General features: G+C 40.2%; 1 protein-coding gene across 5 annotated transcripts in view; it reads left to right on the top strand.

The window, feature by feature from the left end:
* LOC134357449 (FSD1-like protein) overlaps window positions 1-13114 on the top strand; it is a 77096-nt gene that overhangs the window by 26072 nt on the left and 37910 nt on the right. For all 5 annotated transcript variants that reach the window (XM_063069042.1, XM_063069041.1, XM_063069038.1 and 2 more), the window contains 2 exons: window positions 7083-7105; window positions 11032-11153. In XM_063069042.1, coding sequence (XP_062925112.1) covers window positions 7083-7105; window positions 11032-11153 — 145 coding nt within the window. The remainder of the gene's footprint in view (window positions 1-7082; window positions 7106-11031; window positions 11154-13114) is intronic.

Genomic DNA, 13114 nt, shown 5'->3' with positions numbered 1-13114 from the left:
CCCAGGAACAGCCATAGGAAGAAACTTGTTTTCATTGGTGCAAGCTCACAACAAAGATTCAATAGCATTACCTCTTTCTAACATCAATGATAACTCTGCCTCGTACTTCACTTTGCACCAGTTCAGTGGCAAAGCCACTGAGTCAAGAGCAGTAGTAGACTCAGGCCTAGCCCACAGTATGTTAAGATCATGGCAACACTGATTGCTACCTTCACTCTGCATTCCCTTTATGTGGTTACCTTTCATCCACTTCTCTGCTACAAAGAAGTGTCTGCATCCTTCAGCTTTTAGTAATGAGAGAGCTGAAGACACGTGGCATTGGTAGGAAATTCCATCTTGTCTGTCAGAAAAGAGATAGACTCTTGAGTTCTGTGTTCTTGCACAAGGGCCTATCCATCCTGTCAAGACCCATTAAGGTTATTTTGGTTTCACTTGAGTTCCTCAAAGGCTCCATTGTCCCCATTTCTACCCTATTTTACTATTAATTACACCCTAATTTATTTGTTTCCATCATTTTTAATTCTCTAAATTTTTGTTCAAAATTGTCAAGTTCTAAATTGTAACTAGTATTTTTTACACTGACAATATCGGAAAACACTTGCATATAGAAATTTTTACTTAATGAAATGTTTTCCAAGCTGAAAACCTCTGAAAATAGAGGAATATCAGTATCTTGGTAAAGACTGCTTTAGCAATTACATAAGGGGCAAGGAAGGGGAGGAATTTCTGAAATGATTTCAAGAGAACTTTATTGATCAGTATGTTCTTGTCAATTAGAGGTTCACAGAGCAGGGCTTGAGCTGACTTACTGCCTAGAACCAAGTGGGAAAAGAATAACATGAGAGAATATCCAAAAAACAGTAAGCATAATCTTTAGAATAATGATAGGATAGGCTTTTCATATGTGGGGGTAAAATCTGGTCAGTTGCAGAATGGACGATTTTATTGAGATGAAATCCAACTTGGACAAATTGAAATCAAAGCTTAGCTGTAAAGGTGTACTTGGTAGCACTAGCAGAAGGTTGTGAGATCAAGCTAAGCTCCAGAGATTTGATTGACATTTCCATCCACAGCTGAGGAAGGGTTGCTTAGTTAGTTCCCATTGTATGAAGACTTGAGCTGCTAGTTCCTTGCTCCAGTTTGACAGGACAATACATTTGCATGGATCTAAATACATGTTATATTTTTGTTTCATTATTTTAGCACATCCTCAACTTTTATTTTTTGAACCCCTGGATGTCCTTTACCATGATAGAATCTGAAATTACTCATTTGAAAACCTGAAATCAGGTGTGTCGAGGTCTTGAGCAGGTTCATTGTGATCATAACATCAGTGCTAAAATTACTTGTCCCATCCCAATGAATTTGGAAGATTTTACTGAGACAGTATTAGAGTCACTTGCATTTCTTTGAAGTGCATGCATGTTGTCAGTGTCTCTGAAGCACACAAAAGGGCACAAATTATTGCTGTTGTGTAGGCTGTGAGCTTATTGCTGGGTTTGAGTTCATGATCTTAAGTCGTTTCCTGAATTGCTCAAAGGTTTTACATGTACTCTGGAGGTAGAAATGAATTTCAACACTGATGCCTGCCTGCCTTCCCTGCAAAGTGGCTTTCCATTATTTTCAGAATCGTGTTTAACATCACCAGCGTATGTTGTAAAATCTGAACTTAGTGGCAGCAGTACAATGCAATACATGATAAAATAGAAAAATAAATCAATTACACTAAGAATACATTTGTGCATTAAATACTCAAATTAAAAATAGTGCAGAAACAAATAATTTTTTAAAAAACAGTGAGGAAGAGTTCATGGGTTCATTGTCCATTTGGGAATTGGATGGCAGGGGATAAAGCTGTTCATAAAATGCTAAATATGTGCCTTCAGGCTTCAGTACCTCCTTCCTGACGGTAAAGTGAGAAAAGGGCATGTCCTGGGTGAAGGGGATCCTTAATAATGGATACCGCCTTTCTGAGGCACTGCCCCTTTAAGATGTCTTGGGTAATACAGAGGCTAGTATCAAAGATGGAGGTGACTAACTTTACAACTTTCTGTAGCTTGTTTCGATCCTGTGCAGTAGCCTCTCTCTCCCCCGCCTCCCCATACCAGACAGTGATGTAGCCTATCAGAATGCTCTCCATGGTACTTCCGTAGAAGTTTTTGAGTGTTTCAGGTGACATACCAAATCTCCTCAAACTCTTAATGAAATATAGCCGCTGTCTTGCCTTCTTTATAGGTGCATCGATATGTTGAGATCAGGTTAGATCCTCAGAGATCTTGACACCCAGGAGTTTGAAATTGCTCACTCTCTCCACTTCTGATCCCTCTGAGGATTGGTTCGTGTTTCCTTGTCCTACCCTTTCTGAAGTCCACACTCAGCTCTTTGGCCTTACCGATGTTGAGTGCAAGGTTGTGGCTCTGACACCACTCAACTAGCTGGTATATCTCGCTCCAGTACGCCCTCTCGTCTCCATCTGAGATTTGCTGGTGGTATCATCAGCAAATTTATAGATGGCATTTGAGCAATACCTAGCCTTACAGTCATGGGTACAGAGAGAGTAGAGCAGTGGGCTAAGCACACACCCCTGAGGTGCACCAGTGTTGATCGACAGTGAGGAGAAGATATTATTACCAATCCGCACTGATTGTGGTATTCCGATTAGGAAGACGAGGATCCAATTGCAGAGGGAGGTACAGAAGGCCAGGTTCTGTAGCTTATCGATCAGGACTGTAGGAATGATGGTGTTAAACACTGAGCTATGGTCAATAAACAACATCCTGACATAGGTGTTTGTATTGTCCAAGTGATCTAAGGCAGCGGTCCCCAACCACCGGGCCGCAGAGCTTTCGCTACCGGGCCGCGAGGAAACGATATGAGTCAGCTGCACCTTTCCTCATTCCCTGTCACGCACTGTTGAGCTTGAACACATGCGAGGTCATTAACAGCGCGTCATCCATGTCAGCAAAGGAAGAAGATCAACTCCTCGAGCTTGCAAATGACGGCGGGTTGAAAAGTATGTTTGACATAACATCTCTGCCGGCATTCTGGATCAAAGTCAAGGCTAAATATCCTGAGATAGCCACGAAAGAACTGAAAACGTTGCTTCCATTTCCAACATATCTCTGCAATGAATGCGACGAAAACTAAATAGACTGGACATAAGGAACCTCCTTCGAGTATTGCTGTCTCCCATCACCCCTCGACAGGACCGTCTTGTTGCAGGGAAACAAGCCCAGGGCTCCCACTGATTCAGCGATACTGGTGTGTTGCAATGATTTTATATGTTCATACGGGGAAAATATGTGCTGTGTGTTTAATATCCAAACGTTACTTAAAATGTTATGATGCTATTGACTGATAAGTGACTTATATAACCATATAACAATTACAGCACGGAAACAGGCTATCTCAGCCCTTCTAGTCCGTGCCGAAAGCTACTCTCACCTAGTCCCACCAACCTGCACTCAGTCCATAACCCTCCATTCCTTTCCTGTCCATATACCTATCCAATTTTTCTTTAAATAATATCGAACCGGCCTCTACCACTTCTACTGGAAGTTCTTTCAACACTTCAAGCTCTCCATCCTCCCCTGATGATTGACTCATCACTATATTCATGCGAGGAAAATATGTGCTGTGTGTCTAATATTAAATTCCTTAGATAAACCCTTTTAGAAACGAAATTGAGTGTATTAGCCCCTTATTACCAATATTCCGGTCGCGATGAACACCTCCCTCCCCCCGAACAGAATCACCAGAAACGCTTTGCAGAGAATAATATCGGCAGGTACACGCATGCGCAGGTCATGCATGCGCACTGGTGCCCGCTTCATGGTCATTGTAGTCTTACTTTGACTGCTACTCTTGTCCGTTGGCAACCCTACCCCCCCCCCCGGGTCGGCCGGTCAGCAGCGCAAAAAAGGTTGGGGACCCCTGATCTAAGGCCATATGAAGAGCCCTTAAGATTGCATCTTCCGTAGATGTATTGTGGCGATAGGCAAATTGCATTGGGTCCAAGTCCTTGCTGAGGTAGGAGTTCAGTCTAGCCATGACCATCTCCTCGAAGTATTTCATCACCAGATATGAGGCTATCGGACGATAGTCATTAAGGCAGCTCACAGTACTCTTCTTGACCACTGGTATATTTGTTGCCCTTTTGAAGCAGATGGGAACTTGTGACCGTAGCGGTGAGAGGTTGAAAATATCCTTGAATACACCCTCCAGTTGGCTGGCAATGCAAACGGAACAAGTGCTTCACCTGCCCCTATATCTCCTCCCTCACTATCTTTCATGGCCCCAAATAGTCCTTCCAGGTGAGACAACACTTCACCTGTGAGCTTGTTGGGGTCATATACTGTGTTTGGTTCTCCTGGTATGGCCTCCTTTATATCATTGAGACCCAGCGTAGATTGGGAGGCCACTTCACCAAGTGTCTACGCTCTGTCTGCCAGAACAAGCGGAATCTCCCAGTGGCCACCCAGTTTAATTCCACTTCTCATTCCCATTCCGATTTGTCCATCCCTGGCCTCCTCCACTGTCGGGATAAGGCCACCCTTAGGTTTGAGGAACAACACCCTTATATTCCATTTGGGTAGCTTTCAACCTGATGCCATGAACATTGATTTCTCAAACTTCCTGTAATACCTTCACCCCCCCCTTCACCATTTCCCATCCCCTTGTCCCTCTCTCATGTTATCTCCTTGCTCACCCATCGCCGCCTCCTGGTGCTCCTGCACCCCCCGCCCTTTTCTTCTTTCTTCCATGGCCTTCTGTCTCTTGCAGTAATCAACTTCCTAACTCTTTGCTACTTCCCTCCCCCTCCAAGTTTCTCTCTCCCCCTCCCCCCACTTTCCAAATCTACTCCTCAACTTTTTTTCTCCAGGACTGCGGAAGGGTTTCGGCCCAAAATGTCAATTGTACTTTTTTCCATAGCTGCTGCTGTTGGCCTGCTGAGTTCCTCCAGCATTTTGTGTGTGTTGACCATGGATATAGTTGTGGTTCTCAGCTGTAGCAGATGGAAATGGGAGTGTTTGATGGTTTGCATCGGAGGTGCTCACGTGAGTCACCTTGTTTATGGTGCCTCAGAAGTAGTAGAGAAAGTCGTCTTATAAATGAAAGGCTTCTTAAGAAGGAAGTGAGTCTCATGGTGGAAAAAAAAGGATCACCCCAGTAAAGTTAAAGGAGAGATTTGCAGGGATAGTCTCTGACAATTGCTTATTGTATTAAGCTAGGCAAAAGCAGCAATGTTTCCTGAATCTTGATGAATTGAGTTGTACTTGGATTTATAGAATGGCTAACTATTGTTAAAAATTTAATTTGAATGTCATAGAAATACTCAACTTTAGGTGCAAAGTTCCAAAAGAATTGTTGTTTCATATTTACCAGTAATCATGGAAAAAGAAATGCTTACATTGTTTAAGCAACACACATCAAAGTTGCTGGCGAACGCAGCAGGCCAGGCAGCATCTCTAGGAGGAGAACCTCCTCCAAGAGATGCTGCCTGGTCTGCTGCGTTCACCAGCAACTTTGATGTGTGTTGCTTGAATTTCCAGCATCTGCAGAATTCCTTGTGTTTGCTTACCTTGTTTAGGTTAATTTCCAACAGGTTCATTCCAGCTGGGATATACAAGTATGCTTCCTATCTGGTGGTGTTTCTGAAATTTAAACACTGTTGTGATGTTGGGAATATGGTTCCTCCAAAAGATCTGCCTTGCTTTTGGTTTGATGAAATATGTGCTTCATATTAAGTTGCTGTGACTGACCTATTTCAAGCCCATTACTTTTCCTTGCCTACTATAAAGGGTATTTCAATATATACCTCTTCAGGCAATGAACTGAAAAATCTAATAGATTAGGGTGGACATCTGTACATGCCATTATTGCCTTCCAAAAGTGCGCTGTAACTGTAAATTCTAGTAGTTGGTTCATTACAACTTAATGACACCTAAGTTGTAAAACTTGAAACACTGTACTTGGTGAGGGTAACAGTTATTTATGCTGAAGCTTTTCCACAATCTGAAAATTGTTCTGATGTTAAAAATGTAAGTGCTATACATAGCTAGTTATTTGGCATATTTACATGGCCTTCAGAAGATGTCTGACATGGTAAATAATTTCAGTAATTCTAAATGTGGTCATTATCAGGCCTCAGCCACAAACGTCGACTGTTTATTTCTCTTCGTAGAAACTGCCTGACCTAGGTTCCTCCAGAATTTTTTGTGTGTTGTTTTGGATTTGAAGTTGTGCTGTGAAAAAGTAAATTTGATCTTATTTTGAACTTTTAAACTAACTGGGCTCAAATGCAAAATCATGCAAACAAAGGCTGGTACGTCATCATTTTCAATTCTTGGAGGCTGCTTTTTGACAATTGGCTTTAAATCTCCTTTATGGCCTATTGGTACTTCATTATAAAGTTCACAGTAACATGCTTTGCAAGCATTTTCTTCCTTTGTATTATCTCTGTAGCTGTTGTACTTTGCATTTTGTTATTTTGCTACCCCGATGCACTGTGTAATAATGTGCATGAATGGTATGCAAGACAAGTTTTTCATTGTATCTCAGAACCTTTGACAATAATAAACCAAATCTAATTCTCTTTGGAAGATACAAGTTACAACTGCATGAGTTTTGGCCAATACCGTGTGATGCTGGTGTTGCCAAATTTTTGAATTAATTACCTGGTAACTTCTTAAAATTGGGACAAGTGTAGTGTTCATTTAAATATCTCTGAACCTCTGTACTTTTGAATTCTGTTTTTCAAAGTCTTAATCAAAAAGTATTTTCCCTACAGTTGATATGTTGCTTGAATAACTGGAAATTGTATGTGCTTTTGCGCTTATGAAAATAACTTTGGTAACTGCAGCTCTAATCCACTAACTGCTGCAACAATGCTTATGCTGTAATCTCCTTGCAATATTATATTAATACAAAATGTCGCTGTTTATTGAAGAAAGCCTTGATTTTCAGGAATGAAATTGTACCTTTCTTTTATACTTTTACCTCTTGCCCTTCAGCATGATGTTTCGGTCAACTTGCATGAGTGGAACTAACATCCTCTTTTCCTCTTCCTTTTTCACTCCAAGGCTGCCAAGCAGATCAAAGATAGGTAAAAAAAAACTTATTTATCTTCTGTCGTAATATTTCAATAATGTATGTGTGTACTATCTATTAGAACTTTAATGTTGTCAAGATTGAGAAAATGTAAAGGAATGAGAATAGAATTTCCATGGTTTTTTTCTTTCATAGTAAAGAGAAGGAATATCTTTACATGTGAAAGTAAGAAAAATATCCTAAATAACTTTCACTTATTTAAACATGCAGGCTCTCTATTTAAGGAGTTTGCCACTGGTGGCAAGTTATTGAGCTGGGAAATAATACCTGATGCATAAAATAACAATTCTCCAACTCTGGTGTATGCAATGCAGGACTTGAAATGGTAATTGCAGAAGATCTGGTTTGTTAGTATTTTGTGTAGATAACTATTTTGCAGGTCCCTTCCATTTAGCTGTTTGCTTTCATTGGCTTTAGATTAGCATTAGGGGTGTTCTCATTTGTACTTTTCAGCCATTATCTTCTGAACTCAAACTCAAAAGCTTTCATACAGGTCTAGTTTTAATTAGCTATCTTTGTTATGGTTGATCTGTCCAATAGCCACTCATCAATGCTCTGATCATTTTAAGTTGAAAGCACTAGAACACAGAAACGGCGATGGGAGGTTTTCAGTTCTTTGTGCTTCTCTGCCATTCAGTAAGGTTATGGCAGACATTTTACTTTAGCGTGGTTTATTGCCTAACCCATGTCTCTCAATTCCCTTAATCAAAAATCCCACCTGTTTTGAATATATTTGGCTACTGAACTACCCTAGACTTTTAGGAAGATACTTACAAAAATTCACTGCGTGGTAGGTGAAGAAATATTATTTCCTATTTCTATTCTGTATTGTCAAGCCCTTGTTTTGAGACGATGAGTCCTTGCCAGGGGGAGCATCATCCTTGCTTCTACCCTAGCTAACCTCAAGTATTTTAAATGTTCATTTTAGATCTCATCTCATTCTTCTAAATACTGTGAAAAATGTGCCCAGTCTCGCATAATAACCTGCTATATCATTAATCAGTGAACTTTTCTCAGCACTCCCATCTATAACAGTGATATCCCCTTTTGGTTAAGGAAACCAGATCTATACACTTTTCCAGAGGTGGTGGCAGTATGTATGGCCTATATACAAACGTTTGTAATTGGAGCAAGATTTACTAACTCTGTATTTGTATAATAAAAGCTAATGTTTCAGTTAACTTCCTAATTGCTTGCTACACCACCTATTTCACTTCACATTCAGTCTGTCATGCCTTTTATCACTGTTCAGTCCCCTGATTTCAATACGTTAACTAATGCTAATTTCTTTAAGCTCATTTACTCCATTCTAATTCTCCAATGGAATTTCTCCTGTCTTAGTAAGAGACCCATGTATCTTTAGTTAAGTACTTTTTTGTATACAGTGTGTGTGTGTATATATATATATATATATATATATATAAATAACCTTTTGTAATCTTTTGCATATTTCTAGTTAGACTACTCAAATCCTATTTCCCTTTTCTTTATCAATACCTTAAAATTGCCCAATCCTTGAGTTTATAGTACAGCCAAAAGGCACTTTCTTTGATTAAGTATGTAATTTCTCAATTGCTGCAGCTGTTTCATCACTTTAAGGGTGGTTAAATGTTATTAGTAAAGTATTTATCAATTTCACTGTTCGCCATTGTTTAACTTTCAGACCTTTTTAAGGTTTTCCTCCAGTACTATATCACATTGTACTTTGTGGCTTCATTGTTTATTCCGGTCTTAGACCCCAGTTTCTGATGCACCTAAATCACTTTTGACTAAATTCTATCCTATTATGCTCATTGTTTTATTCCCAAATTTGAGGATGGTATTGCATTGATAACAGAATAATATGCATTACAGAGTCTCACAGAAAAAAAGAATAAAAGGAATACAGGGATTGGTAGATCAGGGATTACTAGACACACCTTTATATTCAAATCAATGACAGCATTTACAAATTGCATTGTTCTGTTCTACCAAACATGATTCCCAGCTCATTGACTTGTATATCTCTTTAAACTGTCTTCAGTGAGTGAATTTGCTTTTGGATATTAGTGTTAATATACAGTACAGTGCAAAAGTCTTGGGTACATGTAAAAAAATTCAGTACAGCAAAAATGCTTTCAAAAATAATCAAATGAAAAGTTTCTAAATATCAAAAAAAACTATAAAGAGCAGTACACAGTAAAAAAGCTAAATCAATTCAATATTTGAGTGACTTTAAAACTGCATTATTTCTTCTTGGGTACACTGTCATGCAGTTTCATAAGAAAATTGGCTGGTAGGTTGTTTCAAGCAACTTATGAACTTGCCACAATTCTTCAGCAGACAATGATGTTGAGATCAGGTTCTGTGGAGGCAATACCATCTGTTGCAGAACTCCTTGTTCTTTTTGCTGAGATAGTTCTTTCTGACCTTGGCTGTGTGCTTGGGGTCATTGTCCTGCTGCAGGATGAAGTTGGGACTAATCAGATGCCTCCTTGATGGTATTGCATGATGGAAGAGAATCTGCTTGTACTTCTCAGCATTGAGGAATCCATTAGTTCCAACCAGATCAACAAGTCTATTTGCAGAAATACAGCACCAAATTTGTGGGGGAACCTCCGCTGTGCTTCACTTCACTCATCCGTGTAGTGCTCTCCAGCTCTTCTACAGATAAACTGTCTCCTGTATGAGCCAAAAATTTCAAATTTTAACTCATCAGTCCAGAGCATTGTTCAGCACCCTAGTCCTCGTGTTTTTGTACACAGGTGAGTCTCTTGTCTTTGTTTCCATTTCAGAGGAATGGCTTTTTTACAGCAGCTCTTCCATGAAAGTCACTTCTGACAAGACTTCTCTGGACTGTAGAGGGGTGTACTTGGGCTCCAGTGCATTCTGTGAGTTCGGCACTGATAGCAGTGCTGGACTTCCGATTTAGAAGAGACATCAGTTTGAACTCAGTTTATGGCAAACCACTGTGTTTCTAGTCTTCAGCCTTGTCCGTTTCTTTGTGCTGCTTTAGAAGAGCTTGAACAGCACACTTGAAACTCCTGTCTACTGCAAAATTTCTGCTTGGGAGAGACCTTGCTAATGCAGGATGAATGCCTTTTGTATTGTTGCTCTACTCACTCATGCCATGGTGTAAGAATTAATGATTTGAAGGTTAAACTGTCACATCTGCCACATCCTCAGCTTTTAGTCGAATTGTTCTTCACCCAGTTTTATTCCTTGTACACCTGTTTCCATTTCAGTTAAGCAGTTTAATTCATTCAACTCATTATGTCATAGATTATTAGCACCTGTTTGTTATCTTTGTTTAATCATGTACTGAGTTATATACCTACAAAGTAATCAAGTTTTTATTTGTAAAGTGGTCGGTTATTCAATTTGTTACTTTCTTTAATGAAATACAAAATATTCTCTAACTTTTTGTTTTGGAAAATTAACTGTTTGGAAATCTAAATTTTGTCCTTTTCTACTGACGCATTGATGCAGAAGACAAAAAATAAACATCTAAGACTATTTGTATTTAAAATCTAGGATGCCTAAGACTTTTGAACAGTACTGTATGCATCTTAGCATCTTTCCTACTCACTCAGTGTGACTATCAGTACATCTGTAATATTGGACCAGCCCTGAATGTTCCACTACATCTTGGATGGGCTATTGAAATAGCATTGTTGTCCAATTATAAAATTGATAAGGTTTCTCCAACCTGTAGAAGTATGCAGAGAAAGACGGTTTAAACTGTTGAACAGCAAGGTTGCTGATAGCTGTGTGAATCATCATCTTCCTACAATTTAGTTGTTGTGGGGTGGGGAGATAGTTTGAGGGGAGCATGGTGAAAATAGTTAAATCGGCTTAGATTAGGTTTTTTAAAATCCATTCAACTAACTAGAGAAAAGAACTCTGTACTTTTATTAACATAAGGAATTCACATTTTCTTAGGGTAACAATGGCTCCTGCATTTCGGCTATCTTTGAAACCAAAGATTAGTGACAACATGACTCATTTGATGGTTGATTTCTCCCAGGAAAAACAAATGCTAAAATCACTAAAATTTTTACCAGGTAAGAATTTGATTTATTTGCCTACCGAAATGGATCATAATACTGATTGTATGGTGCTATTTCCATTAATATAAATATGCAAACTATTGCAATTATCAGCATTAAATTAAGTTTTTCCTTACAGTGGATTTCTTGCTCAACCAATGATAGAAACAAGCTCGCTAGTACAAATTATTGAGCTGTTCAAGCTTTTGTCCATTAATTCCAGCTGCTTCATTCCATGTCTAGCCCATGGAGTACTATGTAGCTCTTTGGGGTTTTTTTGCCTCTCTCCCTGTGGGGGCAAGGTTCACAGAGAACATAAAACTTCTATCTCATCTTCATAAATGATTTAATGACTGCTACAGAAAATAAGATTTTTCCCTAGGTTGTTGTCAATGTGAATGCTACAGTTTTAGGCAGCTTACATTCTCTTTGGAGCCATTCCTGCGGAAACATTTGCATCTCCAGAAGTGAAGCTACCTTGCAGCTGTTTTTAAAAATGTGCCAAATATTTTTGAAACCTTTAAGTTTTTGAAAGTATTATGCATTTTTTGACAAGATCCTGTATGGGACGTTGATCAAGAAGGTTCAGTTGCTTGGCATTCAGGATGAGGTAGTAAATTGTATTCGACATTGGCTTTGCATGAGAAGCCAGAGATAGTAGATGATTGTGTCTGTGATTGGAGGCCATTAACATGTGGTCTGCCACAGGGATCAGTGGTGAGTCAGTTGTTGTTTGTCATCTATATCAATGATCTGGATGATAATGTGGTAAACTGGAGCAGCAAATTTGCAGATGATAGCAAGATTGGGTGTATGGTAGACAGCAAGGAAGGCTATCAGAGGTTGCAGTGGGATCTGGAGCTGCAGGGAAAATGAGCTGAAAATGACAGATGGAATTTAATGAAGACGAGTGTGAGGTGTTGCACTGTGGGATGACAAACTAGGGTAGGATGTACATGGTGAACAATAAGGCACTGAGGATTGTGGTAGAAAAGGGGGATCTGGAAATAGCAATCCATAATTTGCTGAAAGAGCTGCCTGTCACAGGTGGGCAGGGTCAAAAAGAGAGCTTTAAGCACTATTGGCCTTCATAAATCAAAGTATTCAGTACAAGAAACATACATCAAAGTTGCTGGTGAACGCAGCAGGCCAAGCAGCATCTGTAGGAAGAGGTGCAGTCGACGTTTCAGGCTGAGACCCTTTGTCAGGACTAACTGAAGGAAGAGTGAGTAAGGGATTTGAAAGTTGGAGGGGGAGGGGGAGATCCAAAATGATAGGAGAAGACAGGAGGGGGAGGGATAGAGCCGAGAGCTGGACAGGTGATAGGCAAAAGGGGATACGAGAGGATCATGGGACAGGATGTCCGGGAAGAAAGACAAGGGGGGGGTGACCCAGAGGATGGGCAAGAGGTATATTCAGAGGGACAGAGGGAGAAAAAGGAGAGTGAGAGAAAGAATGTGTGCATAAAAATGAGTAACAGATCTCCCTCCTGGCACTTATCCGTGTAAGCGGAACAAGTGCTACACATGCCCTTACACTTCCTCCCTTACCACCATTCAGGGCCCCAAACAGTCCTTCCAGGTGAGGCATCACTTCACCTGTGAGTCGACTGGGGTGATATACTGCGTCCGGTGCTCCCGATATGGCCTTTTATATATTGGCGAGACCCGACGCAGACTGGGAGACCGCTTTGCTGAACATCTACGCTCTGTCCGCCAGAGAAAGCAGGATCTCCCAGTGGCCACACATTTTAATTCCACATCCCATTCCCATTCTGACATGTATATCCACGGCCTCCTCTACTGTAAAGATGAAGCCACACTCAGGTTGGAGGAACAACACCTTATATTCCGTCTGGGTAGCCTCCAACCTGATGGCAAGAACATCGACTTCTCTAACTTCCGCTAAGTCCCCACCTCCCCCTCATACCCCATCTGTTACTCATTTTTATGCACACATTCTTTCTCTCACTCTCC

Source organism: Mobula hypostoma, chromosome 16 (assembly GCF_963921235.1).
Source record: "Mobula hypostoma chromosome 16, sMobHyp1.1, whole genome shotgun sequence".
Classification (NCBI taxonomy): Eukaryota; Metazoa; Chordata; class Chondrichthyes; order Myliobatiformes; family Myliobatidae; genus Mobula; species Mobula hypostoma.
This window is presented reverse-complemented; position numbering and strand designations above follow the sequence as displayed.